The sequence below is a fragment of the Melitaea cinxia genome, chromosome 8 (assembly GCF_905220565.1).
Source record: "Melitaea cinxia chromosome 8, ilMelCinx1.1, whole genome shotgun sequence".
Lineage (NCBI taxonomy): Eukaryota > Metazoa > Arthropoda > Insecta > Lepidoptera > Nymphalidae > Melitaea > Melitaea cinxia.
In genome coordinates, this window is record NC_059401.1 from 7,307,780 (window position 1) to 7,332,891 (window position 25,112).

Below are 25,112 nucleotides of genomic sequence, written 5' to 3' on the forward strand. Positions count from 1 at the left end.
TCTATACATACAATAAAATGGTAGGAAAGTCAAAACTGTGCGTTTTTGATTTTCATTTTAATTTTGAATATAATTGGAAAAAAATGAACACAAAGTGATTAAAGAATAATAATAATTATAATAAAAATAATATTTTATATTTCTACTTTTTTTTTAAGTTATTCACATACGGCCGTTCCATTCTCTCTATAATATGTTGGTCTAAAAAGAATTTACATTTTTTTTATTTTTAATTTTTTTACGACTATATAAACAAACAAACCGTAAAATCTTTACGTATAATACTTATATTTTAAAACTGGATTTTTTTACATTTTTTTATACAACAAGGTCGACAAACAAGCGTACGGCTCACGCAGTGGTAAGCTATTACCGTAGCCTATAGACGCCTGTAACGCCAAAAGCATGGCAAGCGCGTTATCGACCCTAACTCCAATCCCTCCAGGATCTCTGGTCACCTTACTACTGTACCTTACTGTGATGACATAGGACTATATCAATGCTTGGAAGCAGTATTATTTAGTTGTGATCATCTGTAAGTATGAGGTACTTCTCCAGTCGAACTGCTCCAGATAGTGAGTAGGATATATCCCTGCCCTACCTCTACCGGAGCTGTGCCCTACCTCAGTTAAAAGTTGCCGTGCTATTAAAAACTTTACTATTATTACTATCATAGTAATTCGTGTTTACTTATGAGGGTTTTTAGACTATAATTTTAGTTGTATAATTGAGTTAGCTACCAACAACTTGACAAATTTTATAAAGTCGCTTTGCTTAAGAAAAACAAGTACTTACCTAACAACATATGAACATAAGCAGCTTAACATATACTTGACCTTGACTTTTCGTTCACTGCTTTATTTACGTACTCCAAGAATGTCAATAATGATAAAAACCGTTCCAACGAATTGATTATTTTAATCTATACAAAAAAATAAAATTCGAGTGTCTGTTTGTAATATTAAAATAACGGCTTTTAACTAAATTCATATGTATGTATACACGGTACGTATACCAAAAAAAAAACATTTTTTATAAATTTTGTCTGTCTGTCTGTCTGACCGATTTTAACGGGACTTTACTTATGAAGTTGATTACTTCCTTATAAATTTGTTTAAAATTTAATGTCCCTAAATGTTTTAAATGTAATAATTGTGTTTGCAGGTAAACGAAAAAAATCGATTTCAATTATATCGACAAGTAATTCAACGTAGGTAGACGAAAAAATAGTCAAGTAAATACGCATTACCAAACATCACTCCAAAAGTTGTAATCAGATCTCGATGAAATTTAAATGTGACCACATGATAAACATCGGCTTTCGATTAAATTAAAAATCATTAAAATCGGTACCCCCAGTAAAAAGTTATGCTGATTTTCGAGAGTTTCCCTCGATTTCTCTGGGACCTGGACTAGGGATATCTCCTTTCCAACAAAAAAAAGAATTATCAAAATCGGTTCATAAACGACGAAGTTATATATATATTTACGGTCGAATTGAGTAACCTCCTCCTTTTTTGAAATCGGTTAAAAATATGCTTTTCGATTTCTCCTGTACTAAAACAAAATATGACCAAAATGATTTTATTCGTCATTCCTGTACCACAATAAAAAAATTAATAATGGTGATATATTTTAATGTTCGCTTTTAAGTTTTAAACGATAATTAATTTTAAATATTCTTCAATTTTTAAATCACTTACTTTCATATGTTTTTAGTTTTGAATTTGTATTGTATCTCTGAATTTAGAAGTTTTAATTTCTAATTATTTTTTGCTTTCTGCTTCTTTTATTTGTTACTTTTTAGAGGAAACTTGACTTGTTAATTATTGCCTTAATCTTTGTTTTCTGCTTCTTTTATTTGTTACTTTTTAGAGGAACTTGACTTTTCTTGACTTGTATATATTTGCGTCATCTTTTTATTATCTGACGAATCAGTCAGATACCCATTCAGGATACGTACCTACTTTTATATATACTCGTAGATACAGATTTTATGTGGTTACTTATTAGTTTTAATTTTTCTTTATTTTGATCCGTTTCAAATATCGATCTATCTCTGATTTTGGGTGCTTACTAATTTATAAAAAAAAAGAAATTAACTATAGAAAACAAAATTGAAGATAAATTTTAAAACAAGATGTTAATGTTGATATCTTACTGGAATTTTTTCGGTAATATCACACGTAGATCGGCATTTAATGAATAGTATCAAAAACTAAGGGCAAAAAAATTATATTCTTGAAATATTAAGACAGGTTATATTCTAAAAATATTTATTAAATATAAGGAAATGCGTTAATATTTCAGTTTGTAAAGTTTTTGAATAATAAAGCAAAAGAATGATAAAAACAATGAAGAACGAGTTACAATAATGTACGTTAAAGATTATTCTAATGTTGTATTAATGCGATTAACTTATTTTTAAAATTATATACCTAAAAATGTAATCTCCCTTATAAAATAATTTTTTTTTTTGTTTCATAAGATACATAAATTTTGAAGTTTACATAAAAAATGCGTTATTTTTAAATAAAGCGACAAAATTATTTATGAGTGACTTATACCTACTAGCTTGCTTTAAAAGTTGAACCTTATTTTTACCATACCTAACATATAACAATATTACATAAAAGTTAAGATTTATACGTCTTAAATTTTGTTCTACCAGGAACGCAACAAATCGACTATTTTCTTCCCTTGGCTACAATAAGGCGGTAGTTAAATGTCGCTTTGATCGGTCCATCAACATTACTGCTTTCATGATCTATAACATGCATGTCTCGAAGAACGTTAAAGTAATCTAGCAAAAAATCTTCCTCTAAATCTTTTGGTATTTCAAAAGGATTAACTGATGTCACGAGTCCTGAAAGTAAAAAAAATCGTTTAATATTGTGCATGGTTTTAGTTAATTAGTATTTAGTACACATAGACGTACGAGAATTTAAAAATTAGCAATGCCAGTAATAAAAGAAAGTCGCAGTACGGAGCGATTTGCATTTAAGTTGAGGAGTAGTAAACTTTTTTTTTTTTTTTTTTTATCTCACTAGGTCGTAAACAAGCGTACGGCTCACCTGATGGTAAGCGATTACCGTAGCTTATAGACACCTGCAACACCAGAAGCATCGCAAGCGCGTTGCCGACCCAATCCCCAATCCCCCCAGGAGCTCTGGTCACCTTACTCACCAACAGGAACACAATACTGCTTGAAAACAGTAATATTTTGCTGTGATCTTCTGTAAGGTCGAGGTACTACCCCAGTCGGGCTGCTCCATATTTTGAGCAGGAAATTCCTGCTGTGCCCTACCTCAGTTGTAAACTGTTTTATTGCAAATGAAAAAATAAAATAATAAGTGATAAAGCTAAAAGACACAAAGCTAGATATTGTACCTAGATATTGTAGAAAACTATTTCATTCTTTTATTCCAAGCGAACTTTGTAGCAACAATTTTTTTTGTGAATATATCGATTTTTTTTTATACAAAACTTGTCCTGATATAACAAACCAGAAGATAAAAAAGAAGGGTCGATTAAAATCGATTTGTTCTCAAGTTATGGCGAAACTAGGCATGCAATCCGGTATCGTTTTTAATACAGCCAGATCCGGACACGTCCTGACGGATACGTACGATACGTACTGACGATACGGATCGATCAAATCATAATAACTAAACTTCTCTATTTCATTCCAGCATAAGTAAACCTTTATATCGTGTACTAAGCCTACCTTTAAGTGCATCCAGATCGGGAAAAATAAATGTCTTCTCCAAACATTCGACTTCTACCGAAGTGAACCCGATCGACGTCATCATTTGCTTAACTATCTTTTCAGGATTCTGAGAAATATTATGCAACATTTTATTAATTTATGTTATAAACTTGATTTCGCTTTGTTACATACCTACTCTTTAAAATAGATGAAGTTGAAACCACTTTCCAAATTTAAAAGAAAATCCGTGCCGGTTGGTATCAATTAAGTATCTTAAGTATTTAAATAATTAATAATAAATAATAATTTAGATAATCTGCATTACGTTTTTTGCACTTGTGTCTATTTATAGATGATTATTTATAGCACCTGACTGACCGAGCTTAGCTCGGTATTTTTAGTAATTTTTTTTTGAAAATCATATTTAAATACGAATTACATATTGATAAAATATGAATAATATTTATCAATTTTACCGACATAATAAAAAATATGAACTGGCTATTTCAATAAACAATCATTCTGAGTGCAATTAGAAAAAAAAGAAAAAATAATAATCGATCTGGAAATATGAGGATTTGAACCGTGGTCTTTTCGGTCGATCGCAACCGGCCGATTTACCACCTGAGCTATTATAACTATAAACATAAAACGACATTTTCTAATCATTGTGTTTGCAGGTTAACGAAGAAAAACCGACTTCAATTATATCGACAAGTAATACAACGTAGGTAGACAAAAAAATTGTCAAATAAATACGCATTATCAAATATTACTCCAAAAGTTGTAATCAGATCTCGATGAAATTTAAAAGTGACCACATAATAAACATCGGCTTTCGATTAAATTAAAAGTTGGATAACTATCCCGCCATCGGTCGTCTTTTTAAGTTCCAAGGTGGTAGTGGAACTCTGTTATCCTTTAGTCGCCTCTTACGACACCCATGGGAAGAAAGGAGGTGGCCCGTGGCTATATACTTTAATGCCATAACCACACAGCACAGTTTTATATACGAGTATATAATATACAAACAGTTTCCACTTATTTAGCTATTTACGTATGCCCGAAATGCAAAAAGTAATAAGTGATTTTTACCTGATTGTCATGATAGGGTGAAATAAAGCGTTCAGCATCTTTCAGCCAAGACTTCCATTTCGTTGACCGCGAAAGGACGCGGTAAACGTCAAACACCGGCATGTGACCCAGGAATGCTAAAAGGCACTCACCTCCTTTTTTTAGTAGATTATATATGTTTGTGAATGCTACCCTGAAATATTAAAAAAAAAAAACTTAACTAACTCAAATAAATATTTTACTGCTGGGCAAATACCTTTTGTTAGAGTCTGACTGACATAGGGTTTTCAGCCGAAATCAAAACCGAAATTACCAAACTAACCACGTACTGTTCCATAGCGACATCTACATTCAAAATTGCAGTGATTCGTCCGATAGCAAAAAAAAAATGACCCAGTAAATGTCAGAAATATCAGGCTAATAGTCTTGCCTTCCCAACAAACATTTACGACGTTGAGTAGACGTTTTGGTGACAACTTGATGTTATTTAGTATAATCGTATAAACGACATTAGAACGTTTACTCGACGGCATTAGGGCCCATTTTATTCAACTTAAGGCGCTAAGAGTTTCGTGTAACAGTCTTATAAATACCTATATAGTCGCATAGGAGTCATATACACGTTGGCGATTTGACTACATGTCATGTAATGATAGCTGTCGCGGCGTGTATTCGACTTCGTGTCGAGTAATAGCACACAATATGACGTTCATCTAACGTATTCGTTGTATTATTGTCATTTAAAGATGATACTTTTATATTGAACGAATGAAAAATTGTAACAGATTATAAACATAATACACACTAATTGAATTTGGCAGTTTTTTTGACAGCTGAGTTAAAATATTGTATTTTTTACTTTGTTGAGGTGATAAAACCATTTCATCAGTTACAAACCATTGTGCAATCAAATTTACTGATTAATGTGAGGTAACTTTGTAACAAATTTTTCATGCGCTTTTAAAATTTTAATGTTTTCGTATATTTTTATTAATAATTTATTAAGTGACTGCGTTATATGACAACTATATAACTTCCCGACGTATATACTGCGTACATATTGTAAATGTGTACGCCATGACAGTTGATTTAGGGATCAATAATAAAATAATAAAACGCCTAGCTAACTTATTTCAAATAATTTATATTTTCAGAACAGAAGAATTTACGAGACATATAACTTAGTTAAGTCTGAATAATACTTTTTTTTTTAGGTAAACCCCAAAATTATGATCCATATTTATGTGGATGTTGATAAGTTTTTATCGAAGATGGACTTCATCGAAATGATATGCGCACATTTGAAATGGCCGTGGTCATTATCATTTTTGTAATACTTTAGGATGTATACAAGTTACACTAGTACACTTATTCGACTTATATATAATGGTTACAAGTACTACGTGTAAACAATTACTATTCGTTTAGCAGACGTTTAAAAGGTAATTATATGACAAAATTAATAGTATTATGACGTTTACACTACGAAAACGTTTACACGACGAAAAGTTGTATATGTAAGTTTTATAGATGTCTTCATAGACGCTATTATATGACGATTGTAAAGAAATGTCGAAATAACGTCTATACGACAATGTTATACGACAAAAAATCTATATGTCTATTTGGACACATAATGCACCATTACATGACGTATAGTTAAAAAAAATACTGTAATATAACTTTAATAAGACTCAAAGTCATATAATTGTTTGATTATATGACAAAAATGTTTGTTGGGTTGTATTTCAAAGGTACTTGAATAATTGTGTTTGCTCGCAAACGAAAAAAAACCGACTTCAATTACATCGACGAGTAATACAACGTAGATCGACGAAAAAATACTCAAGTAACTGCGCGTTATCAAGGATTACTCAAAAAGTAGTTATCAGATCTCAATGAAATTTATATGTGACCACATGACAAACATCAGCTTTCGATTAAATTAAAAATTATTAAAATCGGTACACCCAGTAAAAAGTTATTGCGGATTTTCAAGAAGTTCCTTCGATTTCTCTGGGATCCCATTATCAAATCCTGGTTTCCTTATCATGGTACTAAATTAAGGATATCTTCTTTTCAACAAAAAAAAATTTATCAAAATCAGTACCCCCAGTAAAAAGTTATTGCGGGCTTTCAAGAATTTCCATCAATTTCTCTGGGATCCCATCATCAGATCCTGGTTTCCTTATCATGATAGCAAACTAGGGATATCTCCTTTCCAACAAAAAAAGAATTATCAAAATCGGTACATCCAGTAGAAAGTTATGCGGTATAATACAACGTAGGTCGACGAAAAAAGCATCAAGTAAAAACGCATTATTAGATATAGCTCGAAAAGTAGTTGTTAGATCTCAAATAAATTTAAATGGGACCAATTGGCACACCACCACCTTTCGATTAAAATAAAATTTGTCGAAATCGCTCCACCCAGTCAAAAGTTCTGATGTAACATACATAAAAAAAAAAAATACAGTCGAATTGAGAACCTCCTCCTTTTTTGGAAGTCGGTTAAAAAGTCATTTGACAGCAGTTGGCGCATTACCTACCATCTGAAAATTGGTACGAGGCAAAGTCTTATAGCAAGCACTGCACGAGTTAACGCACATGGAGTCTTCTAAATTAATAAACCTCCTTAATTTAGCTTATTTATTAAGAAATTGTTATTTGTCTGATGTAGATTTCTAATGAAATTGTTATTTGTTTGCTGTGGATAACGTCTGTACTTCTGCCTATATATACTCAAAATAACCTTAATAAATTTAGTGTTAGATAAAGGAAAAATTACGAAAAGCATAAATTTTTTGTTACATCAATTAATGAAAATATTTTTAATAATTTTGTTTGTACGGAACTCTCGTTGCACGAGTCCGACTAGCATTGGCTGGTTTTTCTATTTATTCGTTGTTTAAATTTAATAGGGATTATTCGTAGCCAACTGACATCAGTGACGCACTCGACCTATGGTTTTGTTTGAAAACCGGTGTCAGGTACCATTTTTACTATCGTAATCTGACTTATGCCGAACCGAACTAATTTGGCGCATTCCTGAGGCACACGATAATTTAAAAATAGTAAAAGCATTAGTGTATGTTACTTTCTAAAATCGATTTAAACTATTTGTTGTTGTCTCTTTTGTGTGATCCAATAATAGTTTTTTATTTCTTTTTTTTTACTAGTCAAAATAAAGCGTATTTTTTGCTTTACATTACATGCTTTTACATTTCTTTACATAAGCACGATTTAATATGGTTGAAAAAAAAATCCTAAAATAAGTAACCACTACACGCTCATATTGTGTATACGTAGGTACACGAGAAAATAGACAAAGTAAAAACTTAACACACACACACACACACACACACACACAAGTAAAAGCTTGAAAAGTATCAGATTAAGATCACAATTAAATTTAAATGGGATCACTTGAAACGCATTACCTTTCGATTAAATAAAAAATATCAAAATCGATCCACCCAGTTAAATGTTCTGAGGTAAAATACATAAAAAATACAATGGAATTGAGGAACCTTTTTTTTTGGAAGTCAGTTAAGTCAGGAAGCGGTCGTAAGGCTAAAAAATGCTAAATATATTGCATACATCATGCTACATCATAAACTAGTTATAGGAAATAAATAGATTATAATTATGGGATACTACAAGTTAATAGCTTTCGGATACAAAAATAATTATCAAAATCGGTACACGCACTAAAAAGTTATGAGAAACATATACATAATATAAAAAAGTCGCATCTCGCTGTCTATCCCTATGTATGCTTAGATCTTTAAAACTTCAAGATTCAAGAGGAAGGTTTTATATGTATAAATACATGTATAATACTGAGAAACACTGATAATTTTAAAGGTTTCTAATGTGATGTAAGTAAACACATATTTTGCGCTTGCATTGCAAACGCTGGCTGAACCCTACGATGTACATCAAAAAATGTATTACATTTACAGTATTGTACATCTTAAAAAGGTCTACAAAAAAGTCCGCGATGGTAAATGTCTATCTCTTAGCGATAACCCACCATAACTATTTTTTATCTATTACTTTTTACGATAAATAATGGCTTATTAACGAAGCAATTTTAAGAAAAACTGCATTAATCCTTATCCAATTAGGTACCTTAAATACATTGTGGATTTAATATAAATCAAAATGGCTGTTTACAGCATAAAATTTAAATGAATATTTGTGTACGTGTATACATCCATATGCATTTAGTAAAAAGCGTTATTTAATAATAAAAAAATTAAGTACTTTAATATTACAATCAGACTCTTAATATTTATTTGTATAGATTAGCAGCGATCGCACACGTCTATCGGAGCTCTCTAGTGAAGAAAATAACAACTGTTATAACTTTTTCGAATTTATCGCGGCTTAGTAAACTTTTTTAGATGATGCAAAAAATTATTACTTAATGATATATACGCTTAATCTATACATATAATAAAATGGTAGGAAAGTCAAAACTGTACATTGAATATTTTTTTTAAAGAATATTTGTGGTGTGATCTACAATCGATACCGATGCCAAAAATATAGTTTTTAGAATTTTTGTCTGTTTGTCTGTTTGTCTGTATGTATGTCCGGGATAAACTCAAAAAGTATTGCATGTATTTACTTCAAATTTGGCACAAATATTATTAAGAAGTCTACGGGGAACGAGAAGTGAACCTTTATTTCCTCAACACATTCTGTAACAACGTGTAATCTAACGACGCATATTTGAATGTTGTTGTTAGTATATTAATAACTATGCTATATAAGCTAGCTTCACACTATAAATAAAGACATTCTGTAGTATATTTAGTAAAAGCATTGCATAGTTACGGGTTTTTGTAAAGAAGTCACTATAGACGGCACCACGGTTCGCTTAAACCGAAAATAAAATCATCATATCAAAAATTTCGATCTAGCGGGTACATCGTTCCATAGCTTAATTGGCTAGAGCGCCGACACGGTCAGTCGGAGACGTAGGTTCGATCCTCGCTGGAACGGTCAATTTTTGATATGATATTCAAAACGTTTAGAATTCCTAATGTGTGGGTAACACAAAAATAAAATCGTACATATTAAAAGCATTGCACCCGTGCGAAGCCGCGCGGGTCGCTAGTTACTTAATAAAATACGCTTTTCAGCGCTACAACGTAATCCGTACATATAGTAGTATTTAAATTACTAAAGTGAATTCTTTTTTATGACAAAACGTGCTTTTCAGCGCGACAATTTTTTTCGAAATTGTATGTTTGTACTTTAGTCGATATGAAGGTTAATTTTAAAAGAGCACTTTTTGTGTACATTAAGTTGGATAGGATAAGATTACTCGTAAAACCATAATTTATTAATTGTATTTCTTCTATTGAGATCTTGGTTTGAATTTAGAGTTTAGGCAATTTAGTATTATATCAGCATTGCACCCGCGTGAAGCCAGGGCGGGTCGCTAAAAATACAATCGAATTGAAAACTTCCTTCTTTTGAAGGCTGTTAAAAATATTTGCAATTGTTCAATTATATTTATATAAAAACAAGAATAAAACTAAGTAATAAATTTCGAAATCACTCACTCTTGATGTTTGACCCATTGCAAGGTGTAGAATGAAAATACGTTATCAAAACTTTCTCGAAGCTCGCTCGGCATGTCTTCCTCGATGTCCAGCACCATGAAACTAGTGTGATCACTCGCGTGGTGCTCATTAGCAAACTGTATCATGTTTTCGCTAATATCACAACCTATCAGCTTTTCGCAATTATTAGGGATAAATTTTTTTAGTATATCCACCGTTACGCTTCCATCTCCGCAACCTATATCTAATATCTTAATTCTGCCGTTTTTCCATTTTATTCTCTTTCCATATTCTTCTAAACATTCCAAAGCATCCCTTTTTTGTAAAATATTACTTCTTTGATATAATTCAGCGTTGTTCATTTTCGTATATTTTAGAGATATTTGTTTGATATGGGTGTGTGTCCGTTACGCCATGCGTACGATTCGGTTTCGAAGGGCATACTAGTCGTAAGCGGGTTACGTAAGTATTTATATATACCGACACACGTCATAGTCAACCACAGTGGCAAAAATAGTCGATAAAAGCTAGGTAGTAGGTATTGGTTAAGGGCTTTATCTCAAAATCTGAAAAGGATATACATACGATAAACTAAACATTAATTAACATTAACTTAAGTAATAACAGACGTTGTAAATATGCGAACAACGTAAATCAATTGCTTCCGAATAATGATTATGCAATTTACTTTTGGAATGAAGGTCCTTACGGCAAGGCTTGACCTTTGGCTGGGCGACCGAACTGAAAAAAATGTGATACTAAAACCGTAAGAAAAATATATAACGGAAGTGACGTAATATCAGTCACACGACTGTATAATATGACGTTTATAAAACTAAAATATTATTATTATGTTGTTGTTGTTGTTGTACACGGGCTATTTTCCGCAACTCGACGTCATGGTGCGCCTTTTTTGCGTGATCGGCTGGTGGGCACTATTCGTGCCAGCCAAGCTCCTTGAGGAAGCCTAGCAGACCCTTCACGTTGCCGACGACTTCCTGGAGCAACCTCGGTGTCCCAAGGTGTAGTGCCCTGTAGTTCGCCACACCACCGCATTCCAGCAGGATATGTGAGGCCGTTTCCTCTGCCTCCAGGCACGCTCTGCACAGGGGGCTGTCTGTAACACCTAGATGTAGTGCTTGTTACCTAGTGTAAGTGCTTGTTAAGCAAGGCATGTCCCGTAAGCGCCCCGACCAGTAGTCGGAGCTGGGCTCTTCCATAACCGCGAAAAATATAATATAATATTATTATTATTATGTTGTTTGATTTATTTTATTTTACGGTATTTGTTATTTTCTAAAATACTAAATTTTCTTAATTACTTTTATGTACCTACTTAATTAAAAACCACCAACAAAATAAAAAAAAATCAAGAACTAGAAAATATATATAAAATTCAACATTTTTTTTTCAAATTGTGTTGCTTCTATACTATCCGAAGGAACTTCGTTCCTACCTGGTGTCCCATGACACCACATAATTTTTATCTTTTTACTTATCTTAATACTCACAGTCCTAATATTAACATCATTATTTTATTATTTCGATTGTATTTGATCACATAAAATATTAATAAAAAGTGGTAAAAAGAGAGCAAAATTAAGCTTTGCTAAGCGCGGCATCGTTGGTCAATTAAAATATGACGACATAGATTATAGACGTCAACGGTGTAGTGTTTTAAGGTAAAGTTGTTTTTATTTATATATATTTATTGTTTTCATCATCAGATCCTGGTTCCTGGTTTAGCAAACTAGGGATATCTCCTTTCCAACAAAAAAAAGAATTATCAAAATCGGTACATCCAGTAGAAAGTTATGCGGTATAATACAACGTAGGTTGACGAAAAAAGCATCAAGTAAAAACGCATTATTAGATATAGCTCGAAAAGTAGTTGTTAGATCTCAAATAAATTTAAATGCGACCAATTGGCGCACACTACCTTTCGATTAAAAGAAAATATAATTAATAATATATATTTTTTGTTTTCTAACAAGTAGGTTTGACGTGTTTAGTGGCAATTTTAATTGACGGTGTGTTTGACAAACCTGTTTGATAGTGTGCAACTGTGTTTGTCAAATAATATCTCAGTTATCGCCTTGAAACCATAGAGAACACAACTGCAATGGATGTGTGTTCGTTTATAATTATAATAAAAGGAACCGGAATGTTCAGGTTTATTTAAAGTAATATGCTTTCCATCTACAGCTAGAATGCAGTTATCAAAGTTCCACGTATTTCTAAAATTGTCGTGCCAATATTTCCCAACTTTTTCGTTCTTTGGGTATCTGAAACATAATAATTGTGTTTGCAGGCAAACGAAGAATAATCACCTTCAATTATTTTGACAAGTAATACAACGTAGGTAGACAAAAAAAATGTCGAGTAAATACGCATTATCAATGATTACTCCAAAAGTTGTAATCAGATCTTGATGAAATTTAAATGTGACCACATGATAAACATCAGCTTTCGATTAAATTAAAAATCATCAAAATCGGTACACCCAGTAAAAAGTTATGCGGCTTTTCGGGCTATATATATATATATATATATATATATATATATATTCTAGGAGTCCTCAGTTTATTTGATCTATTGGTTTGATCGTATGCGCTTTTGTTTCATGAAAACATGAAGTTTGAAAAACAAATTTGACCGTGTACAGGGAGGGCCCTTTACAAATTATCATATTTATAAGATAACGATTCCGCAAATAGATTACAAAATGGCGACTGACCAATCAGTAAATTAGTATTAACTATTCGGAAGATGGTGTCACCATCTTTATGCTCTTGCGGTACTTAAACAAATAACTACAGTAAGAACACTATAATCTTATATGGTTATAGAAACTTTATTCTCATAAAGAATTACAATAAATTCAATTACATAAGAAATTTAACTGTGTAAACAATTTGTAATTTATAACATAGTATTAGTGCGAGTCCAACACAAAAGAAAAAATAAAACTAAAGTGGGTAGAAATCCAACACTCAGTTTACACAGCGATCGAATGCGTGGAATATACATAGATCAAACACAGACCAGAAGTGGCATGGCATTTCAGGGCACTTAAGTTGATTTGTTATTTAATATATTATATTTAATATTTCTAATAATTTTATTTTATTCAGCAAGTGTTTATTATACAATATTTTAAACGTTTTTTATCTTTGTAATGATTGTGAGATCTTTACATCACTAGGAACTTTATTATATAATTTTACGCCTTCAAACAAGATATTTTTTGCACCGTAGTTTGTTTTTGGTGCTCGACATATAAGGTTATTATTCGCGCTGCTCAAGAGAACTTTTTGCATTGCATTTTTTTAGTGAAATTTATTTGTGTATGTATAATTTTCATTAAAATATTTCTTATTAATAGACAATATTATAAAGTTACAATCAACACGATCTTAAAAAATATTACAAGCATAAATTTGAATGATAACAGTATTTATTGGCAAACTACACTGCGAAACAGATAGTAAAGATGGCGACTGACTAATCGTAAATGAATATTAACCATTCGGAAGATGGTGTCGACATCTTTGTAGTGTAAACTTTCTCATCTTATACTATTAAACGAGCAATTCTTGTATATATATAGAATCGGAATCTCGGAAACGGCTCCAACGATTTTCATCAAATTTTGTATGTAGGGTCAAATTTAGTGTGTATCCGTATTTTGGAGCAGATAATCGATCTAGCTAGGATACATTTTTAGAAAATGTAGTTTTATCCCTGTTTTTATGCGATGAAAAGATTGCTACAATTTCGTTAGAATATGAAGGTAAATTTCGCAATTGTCAATAAAATTGTAATAGCTCAGGAAGGATATCGACCGGTCGCGATCAACCGAAAAGACTACGTTCAAATCCTCAAATTTCTAGATCGATTATTATTTTTTCTAATTGCATTCGTTATTTTTTATTTAAATAGCCAGTTTTTATTTTTTATTATTAGGTCGGTAAAATCGAAAAATATTATTCATATTTTATCATTATTATTTTTTAATTATTTTTTATTTTTGATTTTTTTGTTTTTATTTATATTTTAACCGACTTCCAAAAAAGGAGGAAAGGTTTCAATTCGACTGTATTTTTTTATGTATGGTTACCTCAGAACTTTTGACTGGGTGGACCGATTTCAACAATTTTTTTTAATCGAAAGGTGGTGTGCGTCATTTGGTCCCATTTAAATTTATTTGAGATCTAACAACTACTTTTCGTGTTATATCTAAGTACCTGGGTAACTGAGCTTAGCTCGGTATTTTTTAGTAAATCGTGTTTTTTTGGAAATCATAGATAAATACGAATTACATATTTATAAAATATGAATAATATTTTTTTTACCAACAATAATAAAAAAATATAAACAAATATAAAAAATCGAAAATAAAAAATTAATTAAAATATAATAAAGATAAAACATAAAAAATATTTTTTGATTTTACCGATATAATAATAAAAAATAAGAACTGGCTATTTAAATAAAAAATAATGAGTGCAATTAGAAAAAAAAAGAAAAATAATAATCGATCTGGAAATTTGAGGATTTGAACCGTGGTCTTTACGGTCGATCGCGACCGGCCAATTTTCAACCTGAGCTATTACAACTTTATTAACAAGTGCGAAAGATATTGTAGCCATTTTTAACCAACTTCCAAAAATGGAGGACGTTCTCAATTCAACTGTATTTTTTATTTTTAACCGACTTCCAAAAAAGGAGGAGGTTCTCAATTCGACTGTATTTTTTTAAATGTTAATCAGAACTTTTGACCGTGTGGACCGATTTCGACAATTTTTTTAAATCGAAAGGTGGTGTGTGTCAACTGGTCCCATTTAAATTTATTTGAGATCTAACAACTACTTTTCGAGCTATATCTAATAATGCGTTTTTACTTGACGCTTTTTTCGTCGACCTACGTTGTATTATACCGCATAACTTTCTACTGGATGTACCGATTTTGATAATTTTTTTTTGTTAGAAAGGGGATATCTCTAGTTTGGTACCATGATAAGAAAACCAGGATCTGATGATGGGATCCTAGAGAAATCGAGGTAAACTCTTGAAAATCCGCAATAACTTTTTACTGAGTGTACCGATTTTAATAATTTTTAATTTAATCGAAACCTGATGTTTGTCATGTGGTCACATATAAATTTTATTGAGATCTGATAACTACTTTTTGAGTAATCTTTGATAACGCGTAGTTACTTGACTATTTTTTCGTCGATCTACGTTGTATTACTCGTCGATGTAATTGAAGTCAGTTTTTTTTTCGTTTGCGAGCAAACACAAATTTTTTTAAATTTTTTATTTACGTTACTTCAGTACTTTTGACTGGGTGGACCGATTTCGACAGTGTTTTTTTTAATCGAAAGGTAGTGTGTGTCATTTGGTCCCATTTAAATTTATCTGAGATCTAACAATTATTTTTTGAGCTATATCTAATAATGCGTTTTTACTTGACTATTTTTTCGTCGACCTACGTTGTATTATACCGCATAACTTTTTACTGAGCTAGAACCGAGCTAAAGCCGATGTTTATCATGTGGCCACATTTAAATTTCATCGAGATCTGATTACAACTTTTGGAGTAATCTTTGATAATGCGTATTTACTTGACTATTTTTTCGTCTACCTACGTTGTATTACTTGTCGATATAATTGAAGTCGGTTTTTCTTCGTTTGCCTGCAAACACAATTATTACTATAATTATATATATATTATAAATCTGTAAGCACCATTAAATAACCCACGAAATAAACCTTTATAAGAGAGGTTTACTTGGTAAAAGCAAAAGACAGGTCGAATCTAACTGAAGCAAATTTATACACTTACGAAAAGTGTCGTAAGCAACAACCCGTGTAGATCTTTTTTTTTTTTTTTAGATTTTGAAGGCACGTTCATAAATCTTTAGTGGATGATGGCAACACCTCATAAGTGTGGAATTGTTTAAATCACCTTGGTGTTTGAAAATTATTCAATGCGAATGTAAATTTTATCGATATCGATCTAAATCAACTAAACAATTACTTTTGCTCGTCTGTTGCTAATGACTATTCAATGAAGTCAAATACTATTAACCTTATTTCCACTTATTTAGCTCTAACATTATTCCCATTTTCTTTTGGTCAATAAGCCGAATATGATATAAAGTCTGATGCTATCGGTAGATTTAGTCAAAAAATGAAAAATCCTTGTTATGGTTTATCTGATCCCAGTTTTAATAATTTTTATGAATAATCTATTCCATAACTTGAATATAACCGTTTCGTTTGCCTCTTCCTGGAAAGACCCTTCTTCACTTAGCGATTATCGTCCTAACTCTAATCTCCCATGCCACTGTAAAGTTTCAGACAAACTTATCGTGAATGCCAATGTCGTTCGTTATTATCAGTACAAGGCTTGTATAAGAGATTAAAACAAAATCGATATGTTCACCAAAAAAAGAAAAGACACGAGTGTGTTTTTGACCACACGACTCACGACTGAAGTAAAACTTCTTTAGCTACCCCAACAGTAATACGAAACGTAACTCTTTCTTTCTATCTTCACTAACTTATATCTCCCTCTCAACTTACGTTCATCATTACAGCCCCTACAGTCCACTGCTGGACATAGGCCTCCACAAGTTTACGCCAAAAATAACGTGAACTCATGTGTTTAGCCAACTTACAAACATACAGCAACTTACGTTCATCTCACCCGATCACACTTTTCGTATCGCTCTCGTCACGCATTCACCAGCTTACTCCCCAAGTCAAGCGTGCTTAAAGAAGTTTTACTTCAAAAAATAACAGTACGAAGTTCGTCGGGTTAACTATTATTTTTTATATGAACCTTAAAACTTTTTGAGTAACTTTAGTCGTAGTACCTGTAGTCACAACGTCATTCGAATATGAGTGATTTTTTTTTTACTAAATTGAATTAGTATGTAAGCGTAACACTATTTTAAGTTAATATAGAATGTATTAGAAATATAGAATATATTCACCCCGCAGATTCACTAGGGCTTAGCGAATTACTTCTGTAAAATAAGTAACGATCGCTATCAAGTATGTAACTAAAACCAAAAAACGTAGATAAGTTTATACAGTGACAATCTCGCTCTCTTATCCAGCACAAAACGGCTGTAAACGTATAGTAATTTACATTGCTAACGAAATTTACGAAGGTATCTAAAATAAAATCGAATAGATTGACGTGAAAATATGTCGCCAACAAATGTCGAAGGAGAATAAATTTCAAAAAAAAAATGAATCGCTAAGTGTGTTATTAAGCTCATAACTCGAAAACGGTAGAACCAATTCGGCCCACTTCTTTTCTGTTTTTAAATTACTATTTATATTGTATGGAAGTGGACTTTATTAATACTTTGTGGAAGGATCGTGCGGATTAAAAATTGAAGTAAATTACGCAGGAAATTGAAAAATTTCAGAAATCATAACTACCATTTAAACTACATGTATTTTATAGTTGGCAAGACAGGACAATGTCAATGGGTCAGCCAGGGTAGGTATATGCACATATATAACACCCTAACACCAATAACAAAAAGTGTATTCTGCAACTTCAGAATTATTATTTACTAGCTTTCAAGGCACGAGATAGGCTGTTCCATTAAAATATAGTTTTTGTCACAAAAAGGATGTTCTTTGTTGTGAAGTCTGTTGGACAGTTTTTGCTTGACTTTAATTTGACCAACTACAAAACTAGTATACGGGTAAGTTACACTTAAAAATTTCCACAAACGTTAGAATATATATTTATTTAATATGCAATCAAAGACCTAAGAATAAAGTTTCTTGCTTATTTTTCCAAATGTATTTTAGCGCTGAATTTTCATATAAGCTGGAGTACTTAACTTATTTTTTTTTAAACATTACCTTAACTGGATTACAGCAAACTCTAAGCATTTACTTCATCGAGAAAAGTAAAAGGAAATCATCGTAAGGAGAAACTTTACCAAGTTCTTTCGTAAGAGTAATATGCTCGATAAAGTGAATCTTTTTATCAAAATTCAGGTGTCTAAGGGGCTATCCATGAATAGCGTGATGTTTTTATATGATGATATGTGCGGTCTTAGGCTACCCCCGCAAATTTTTTTTGTACAACGTATATCAAATTTTAAGAATTTAATTTTAAAATACAGGTATAATCCGATTAATTTTTATTATGTTAAGATGTTTGTTTGAAATCTCGAGTTCAATGAAAATTAAATACACGTGATATCTCATTACTGCCGACATGATGAACTCCCAGCTTCCTTTGAGCCTCACGTGATGAGTAGACGACCCCTAACTAGAATAGTTTATAATCGGTGATGTTGCATTAGTCAGTCAGGTAATCAGTCAGTTAGTAAATAACGACAACATTTTTGTAGGTATACATATAGATTTTGGTTTCTGATTAGTATTAAATAATTTTTTAATAAGGTCTGTGTCAATTATCGATCTATCTTTGCTTTTGCTAGCTAAAAAGATTATTTCAAAAGAAACTTAAAATACCGGACCGAGAAGACGACTGCCTGTATCTCATTTTCTCCTATACATTTATGTGTTTGTTTCCTTATCGTGACGCATTTTCGTTTTACTGAGTTTTAAATCACAACGATTCTAAAGAGGTTTCACTTCAAGAGCAAGCAGTTCATCATCATCATCATCATTTCAGCCTACTGCAGTCCACTGCTGGACATAGGCCTCCACAAGTTCGCGCCAAAAATGCGTGAACTCAAGCCAGCAGTTACTGTTGAACTATTAGCAGAGGTTTCAGGTTCTATCACACGTAGATCAACATTTAATAAAAGCAAATCAAAGTTAGGAAAAATTAAATTAAATCGTTGAATTGTAAAACAGGTTATATTAAAAAAAATATTCATTAAATATAAGAAAATCTTTAACCACTTAATTATTAAAATTTACAAAAAAACAAAACAAATTACGAATAACATGTTGCATTAACTTACACTGAAGTTTATTGTAAAATTATAATAATATTAAGATGAATTTGATTTTTAAATTATTTATATTACACCCTCCCTTGCGACCATATAAATTAGTGAAAATATAATTATTTTCTTTGTTTTTGTATAACAGTCATATAATTTTGTAGTGTACTTTAAGATAACTAAAAAATTTTTTTAAGTAATACACAAATAGGTTTTGCTTTTATAAGCCTAATTAAAATTTTGTACTACCAGGAATCCCTTACGTTAAAAATACACTATTTTCTTCCATACGCAATAATGAGATTGTAGTTAAATTCCACTTTGATCGGTCCGTCGATGTTATTGTTTGCATGATCTATAACATGCATGTCTCGGAGAACGTTAATGTAATCTAATAGAAAATCTTCTTCTAAATCTTTTGGTAGTTTAAAAGGATTAATCGCTGTTACGGCTCCTGAAAGTAAAAGATATTCCTTTAATTTAATTAACTTTGGATATGAAAATATTTTTGTCACAAAAAGCCTCAAAAACTATGCATGTTTTTAAGTTATCATTAGTGTTTCTTAGACATAAATAAACAAGGTTGGAAATTAGATAGAGCAATAATAAAAAAAAGTAAGCAAATATTTGATGCTAGACCATTTCCTTTGCCCTAAGGTTGCCTGGAAGAGATCGCTTTTTAATGACAAGGCCGCCTTTTGTACCTAATGAATATATTGTTAATATTTTTCTTTCTTTACTATGTATCATTTCTGTTTTTGGTGTACAATAAAGCGTATTATTATTATTTGCAGTTATGATTTATTTACTATTGTGCACTTAAGAAAAAAAAAAACAGTAAATCTGTCGAATTATAGCATTCCACAGATTCCAATGTATTGTCATAATCATTAAATTTACTTTATTAAAATTTTTGTACAATTTTCTTCTACAAACTACCAGAAAACTTTAAAGAAAATATGAATTACGTCGTTCTCGAATTACGGCATGACCGTGAGAAATAAGGCATATACTTAAAATTAGTCGTATATTGAACTTACTTTTAACGGCATCCAGGCTAGAGTAGACAAATGACTTCTTCAAACATTCGACTTCTACCGAGGTGAATCCGATCGACGTCATCATTCGTTTTACTTCCTTTTCAGGGTCCTTTGACAAATTATGAAAATTTAATTTATTGTATTGTTTTACACATACGCTTCAGCCTCTAATATCCCACTATAGGCCTCTTTCCCCATGTAGGAGAAGGATCAGAGCTTAATCCACCACGCTGCTCCAGTGCGGGTTGGCGGATGTTTTGCACATATCCTTGGTAAAAAGTAGATTTGACACCTCTTCCAAAACTTAGAAGAAAACTACTAGAGGTTTCTTTGAATTATGAGTCTTACTTATTAAGACATACTTCGTTTTTCCTTTGTGGATTGTGCATATTTTTTATTTGCGACGTATTTTGTAGTTTAACAATCTTTCGCAACAACTGACTTTAGAAAAAAAAACTCTATGAAATTAATTTTGATAAAATTTTGGTATTAACGGCTTTAGCATACTATTTTAACCGACTTCCAAAAAAGGAGGAGGTTCTCAATTCGACTGTATTTCCTTTTTTTTTATGTATGTGACATCAGAACTTTTGACCGGGTTGACCGATTTCGACAAAAAAATTTTTAATCGAAAGGTGGTGTGTGTTATTTGGTCCTATTTAAATTCATTTGACATCTAACAACTACTTTTCGAGCTATATCTAATAATGCGTTTTTACTCGACGCTTTTTTCGTCGACCTACGTTGTATTATACCACATAACTTTTTACTGGATGTACCGATTTTGATAATTCTTTTTTTTTGTTGGAAAGGAGATATCCCTAGTTTGGTACACCATGGTAAGGAAACCAGGATTTGATGATAAGATTCCAGAGAAATCGAGGGAAACTCTCGACAATCTGCATAACTATTTACTGGGGGTACCGATTTTAATGATTTTTAATTTAATCGAAAGCCGATGTTTATCATGTGGTCACATTTAAATTTTATCGAGATCTGATAACTACTTTTGGAGTAATCTTTGATAATGCGTATTTACTTGACTATTTTTTCATCTACCTACGTTGTATTACTTATCGATATAATTGAAATCCGTTTTTTTTCTTTTGTCTGCAGACACAATTATTATATACTTGTTATTATATTTTTTTCAGCAAGGAATTTGCAACTTAAAAAATTTGGAGCAGCCCGTCTGGGGAAGTTGCTACCTCAACCCCGCAGAAGATCATAGCTAAATAATAATAATACGGCTTTCAAGTAGAGTCAGAGCTAGCAAAAGTTTCAAGCCAGAGCTCCTGCGAGTGGTCAGGGGTAGGTGTCGGCAATGCTCTTGCGATGTTTCTGGTGTTGCAGGCGTTCATAAGCTACGGACTACGGTAACCGCTTACCATTAGGGCCGTACGCTTATTTGCCGCCTTAGTCATATTAAAAAAATAACAAATATTAAACTTTAAAATATTGTATTAGGTTAAAAATTAATTATTAATTTAAAATAAATAGCTGTAGACGGTTCTAAATATAAACAACTTCTTTCGATGATAATAATGTTAAATGTTACTTGTATATGTATATATTTTTTCTTCTCTAAAATATTATGACTTAAAAAATAAATAAAACGCTACATACTCAACAGCTCTTAGTAATTTAACTCCTGTGTCGGGGGCCGGAAAAACAAAATACATAAGAACAGACATGCCATGTACATGGCCAACACAAATGTTTGTCATGAGCGGGGATCGAACCCGCGACCACCCGCGGAACAGCCAATGCTTTGACCGTTGCGCCAGCGCATCGTCAAATATATTTAATTTATTATTATATTAAATATAATATATTATTTAAATCAAACTCAGTGTTTAATACTGAGGCATTTGAAGGAAAGTTTCTATGTTTAAGCCTTTTTATGCAAGCACGAAATGCAAAAAGTAACCACTTATAAGGAACTGATAAGAGTGATTTTTACCTGGCAGTCATGGTAAGGCGATACGAAACGATCAACATCTTTGAGCCAAAAGTTCCATCTTGTGGACCGCGAAAGAGCGCGGTATATATCAAACACCGGTATGTGACCCAGGAATACTAAAAAGCAGTCGCCTCCCTCTGATAGTAGATCATATATGTTTGTAAATGCCACCCTGAAATTTTCATCATTGCTGTGAACTCATCTGACTGAAGATTAATACTGCCTATATAAGTAGCATACATTTTATTTTTAACGAAAAAATGTATTTTCATATGTAGAGATAAGAAAAATAGTCATAAAAAACAAAAGAAGTAAATAGCAGTCATAAGGCTCCTAATGCGCACTACATCCCTAACATCATATATAAATAGACCTACACGTTACTTCATAAACTAGTCATAGACCATAAACTGTAATAAAAATACTTTATTATGAAAAAATGTTCCTGTATATAAATATTATATATTTCTAAATTATATATATTTATACTGTTTTGTCTAAATGTTGACTGAAAAAGACCTGCCACCAGGTAACTATCCTTGCGAATACAGGTAAACATAGAACTTAGAATGTGCAACATAAAAAAACAGTACTAATTTTTGAAGGACGCTGTAACACGTGTTCATCGAATGGAAAACGTCTAAACGCTTCTTTTGTGAGGACAATTTAATTAAACAGGAAGACACTATTAATTTTATTAGAATGTATTTTTATTGTAACACGTGATTAATAAAATACATGCAATTATTCAATTATATTTATATAAAAATAAGAATAAAATTAAGTAATAAATTTTGAAATCACTCACTCTTGATGTTTGATCCAGTGTAAGGCGTAGAATGAAAATGCGTGATCAAAATTTCCTCGAAGCTCGTTCGGTAAGTCGCCCTCGATGTCCAGCACCATGAAACTGGTGTGATCACTCGCGTGGTGCTCATTGGCAAACTGTATCATGTTTTCGCTAATATCACAACCTACCAGCCTCTCGTAGCTATTGGGAATAAATTTCCTTAGTATACTCATCGTTACGCTTCCATCTCCGCAACCTATGTCTATAATCTTAGTCCTGCCATTTTTCCATTTAATTCGTTTTCCATATTCTTCTAAACATTGCAAAGCATCCCTTTTTTGTAAAATATTGCTTCTATGATATAATTCAGCGTTGTTCATTTTCGTATATTTTTTAGGGATATTTTTTTAATTCGGGTGTGCGTGCGTTAAGTCGCTGCGTTCTGTTCGGTTTCGGCGGGCAGTCTCGTCAGGAGCGTGGTACGTAAGTATTTATATGTGCCACCGATACACGGCATAGTCGACCACTGTGGCTAAAATGGTCGAGGAAAGTTGGGTTGACTTATGCTTACGGGATTTATCTTAAAATCTGAAAAGTAAATATTACCTATATACCATGCGATTACCCATAATGTCAGTAAAATTCTTTACGTCTATTTATTAGACAATTATAAATCCAAAACAGATTATAAGATTAAGAATTTATAAAAGATCGGAAACCTTTTCCCGCTGTAAGTTTTATGTTTGTTTGCTCAGCAGGTACTAACTACGAAAAATCCATTGCAATAAGTGAAGATGTCTTTTATGGTACGAAAAGTATTTTTTGGGATTGTTCTGATAATTTTCACGTTAGATAAATGGTTGCTCTTGATATGGTAAAGATGATATTATTAAATATAAATTTATAATAAAAGTTGTAAATATGTGGACTTGTAAGTCAACTGTGTACGAGTTGCTTGGTTTTCGGATACACGTCGTATAAAATGAAGTAAATCAAAGATATTTTTTATAATTCATTAAACAATGTTTATAAATACTTAATATCATAAAAAATGATTATTTGGTTCGATTTAAAATACCAAATGAGGCATTAAATAACAATAATATGAATATATTTTTTAAAATCATTAATTCATTTTCTAGCCAACTTTTTAAAAGAATTTTCAATTCATCCTTTTAAAATTTTGTTAAGTTAGTTTAGTTTTTAATATCATAAAATGTGCATTTTACTGACAAGACTCATTCAAAACATACACTATATTCATTTTAAATTATTTGTTAGTTACAATGTGTTTCAAATTTTTTTAGAATTTCATCCTATATTAACAGTTTTTTATGTTTGTTTACAATTCGGCTTTACGCATTACACAGTCACACTATTTGTGACTTTATTTGCGTCTAAATTATATTCATTGTCGTGAAAATCCTGAAAACATCAATACTAATAGAAATAGACGCATAAAATTGATATAAAAACATAAACGTATGTTCGAGTAAATATATTTGTAAAATATAAGATAGTAAAGGTACAAAAGTTAAGTAAGTAATTTGAATAAAAATAATCTCAAAAAAAGATACGCTTAGTTACCAATCATATTTTCCATTTTCAGCCTATTGTTATCATAGATGAATGTTTCTAAGTAACTTATCGGCAGTATCGCATCTTCTTCGTTCTTCGCATTTTCCTTAAACGTACATAAGTACTTACATTTTACCTTGTATAATTCATACCTATTCGAAAATAGATCGAGTTATCGCTATTGGATCGAACATTTCTTTGACTGAACAATCTTTTCTATAGTGGTGTAAATCTGCGGCCTTGATCTTAGCTATTTTTGTTTATATTATTCCTGTTCATAGTACGATAGTTTCGATGACATCGCTAATAGATCGTAGATTCTGCTACGTCAGTAATGTAACGCAATTAAGTGGCGTAATTTTTTTTAATGTAAATGTGTTATTTATTTTTTTAAATAATTAATATTCCTTATGTTCATGTAC

The 25,112-nt window shown here is 31.6% G+C and overlaps 2 protein-coding genes across 2 annotated transcripts in view; both read right to left on the reverse strand.

Annotated features, from left to right (window-relative positions):
- Positions 1 to 2,387: 2,387 nt before the first annotated feature.
- Positions 2,388 to 10,801, reverse strand: LOC123655660 (juvenile hormone acid O-methyltransferase-like). Its single transcript, XM_045591419.1, has 4 exons — positions 10,363 to 10,801; positions 4,805 to 4,976; positions 3,728 to 3,836; positions 2,388 to 2,866 (listed from the first exon to the last, which is right to left on the reverse strand). The coding sequence occupies exons 1-4, from the start codon at positions 10,722 to 10,724 to the stop codon at positions 2,688 to 2,690; spliced, it is 822 nt and encodes a 273-aa protein (XP_045447375.1). The 5' UTR covers positions 10,725 to 10,801; the 3' UTR covers positions 2,388 to 2,687.
- An 8,448-nt stretch (positions 10,802 to 19,249) lies between these two features.
- LOC123655953 (juvenile hormone acid O-methyltransferase-like) overlaps positions 19,250 to 25,112 on the reverse strand; it is a 34,246-nt gene continuing 28,383 nt past the window's right edge. Inside the window, exons 2-5 of the mRNA XM_045591690.1 lie at positions 23,131 to 23,700; positions 22,323 to 22,494; positions 20,360 to 20,468; positions 19,250 to 19,773 (exon numbers count right to left, since the gene is read on the reverse strand). Coding sequence (XP_045447646.1) covers positions 19,595 to 19,773; positions 20,360 to 20,468; positions 22,323 to 22,494; positions 23,131 to 23,492 — 822 coding nt within the window. The 5' untranslated portion in view covers positions 23,493 to 23,700 and the 3' untranslated portion in view covers positions 19,250 to 19,594. The remainder of the gene's footprint in view (positions 19,774 to 20,359; positions 20,469 to 22,322; positions 22,495 to 23,130; positions 23,701 to 25,112) is intronic.